Source organism: Etheostoma cragini, unplaced genomic scaffold (genome assembly GCF_013103735.1).
Source record: "Etheostoma cragini isolate CJK2018 unplaced genomic scaffold, CSU_Ecrag_1.0 ScbMSFa_4664, whole genome shotgun sequence".
Classification (NCBI taxonomy): domain Eukaryota; kingdom Metazoa; phylum Chordata; class Actinopteri; order Perciformes; family Percidae; genus Etheostoma; species Etheostoma cragini.
The window spans coordinates 107,743-109,313 of record NW_023269057.1 but is presented as its reverse complement, the minus strand read 5'-3'; the positions used below and the strand labels follow the sequence as shown (position 1 = coordinate 109,313).

At 50.9% G+C, this 1,571-nt stretch overlaps 1 protein-coding gene across 1 annotated transcript in view; it reads left to right on the top strand.

Annotated features, from left to right (window-relative positions):
• Positions 1-1,345, top strand: part of LOC117941263 — a gene marked incomplete at its 5' end in the record, with an annotated part of 6,524 nt that extends 5,179 nt beyond the window's left edge. The window contains 5 exons of the mRNA XM_034866327.1: positions 84-184; positions 276-303; positions 447-520; positions 702-777; positions 1,157-1,345. Coding sequence (XP_034722218.1) covers positions 84-184; positions 276-303; positions 447-520; positions 702-777; positions 1,157-1,345 — 468 coding nt within the window. The remainder of the gene's footprint in view (positions 1-83; positions 185-275; positions 304-446; positions 521-701; positions 778-1,156) is intronic.
• Positions 1,346-1,571: the final 226 nt, after the last annotated feature.

Here is a 1,571-nt window from a genome sequence, read left to right as displayed (position 1 = left end):
CTTCCTCCCTTCCTCCCTTCCCTCCCTCCTTCCCTCCTTCCCTCCCTCCGTCCCTCCCTAACACCACCTCTCTGTTTCCAGAGGTTTTGTTCCGGGAGCTGACAGACAGACAGACGGCGCTGAGACATTTTATCCACTACCTGACGGAGAGCAACGACCAGAGACTGCTGCTGGATCTGCTCAGGTACCTGGTCTACCTGGTGGACCTGTCTCTCTCTCTGGTGGACCTGTCTGTCTGTGTTTGGTTGACCTGTCTCTCTGTGTCTGTCCCTCAGGTCTCTGGGGAGGACGGAGGACGTGGCGGTACGTACATCAGTTTAATTTAGTTATAGAGCAACAACTTCCTGGTTCACTCGACTCGGGAGAGATCACGTTGACTTTAGACATCAAGGCTATCTAAAGTCTTAGTGATGCACATTGTTTCCTGTCTGTTTCCATGGCAACAGCTCCTGCAGTATAAAGCACACCTGAGCATCGCAGATGAAAACAAGAGGCGGGACTTCCTGAAGAGCTGCCTCAGGTGAGTAAACGCAGCTTCTGATGAGGAAAGGAACTGCAGTACTGGTCCAGTATGTTGAATAATTACTTGGTACACCTGTATACAGGTAAACCAGCTGTGTACCAGGAGCACGTACTGGAGGTATTACTTGTGTCTACCTTTTTTCCCATGATGCATCTCTCCGTCCCTCTCTTGTTCCCAGTCTGCCGTTTTCTCCGGAAGATTCTGCTCACGTTCAGGATCACTACACACTGCTGGAGAGACAGATCATCATCGAGGTCAGACCGCTACACCTGAGACCTGTACCCGCTTACACCTGAGACCTGTACCTGCCTATACCTGAGACCTGTACCCGCTTACACCTGAGACCTGTACCTGTTTAAACCTGAGACCTGTACCCGCTTACACCTGAGACCTGTACCTGTTTAAACCTGAGACCTGTACCCGCTTACACCTGAGACCTGTACCTGTTTAAACCTGAGACCTGTACCTGTTTATACCTGAGACCTGTTGATGTTGTTGTTGTTATAGTTACAGTTGTTGTAGTTATAGTTTAGGTGTTGACTCCGTTTTTAAAACTACAAATTTGAGTTGTTATGGTTACCGTTCTTGACGTGGACGACCCTTGACTGCAGTTTCCCTCTATGTTGTTGCTAGGCAACAGACCGGCAGGCTGAGCGCGGAGGGAAGCAGGAAATCTTTCAGAAGTTTCCCCGAAAAGCTTCGATTCTCAACATGCCTCTGATCACCACTCTGTACTACTGCTGCTTCTACCATTACGCCGAGTCAGAGGTACGTAACACGCCGAGTCAGAGGTACGTAACACGCCGAGTCACGGGTTCGTAACGCGCCGAGTCACGGGTACGTAACACGCCAAGTCACGGGTACGCAACACGCCGAGTCAGAGGTACGTATCGCGCCGAGTCACGGGTTCGTAACGCGCCGAGTCACGGGTAAGTAACACGCAGAGTCAAGGGTATGTAACACGCAGAGTCAGAGGTACGTAACGCGTCGTGTCAGAGGTACGTAACACGTTGAGTCAAGGGTACGTAACACGCCGAGTCAGAGGTAC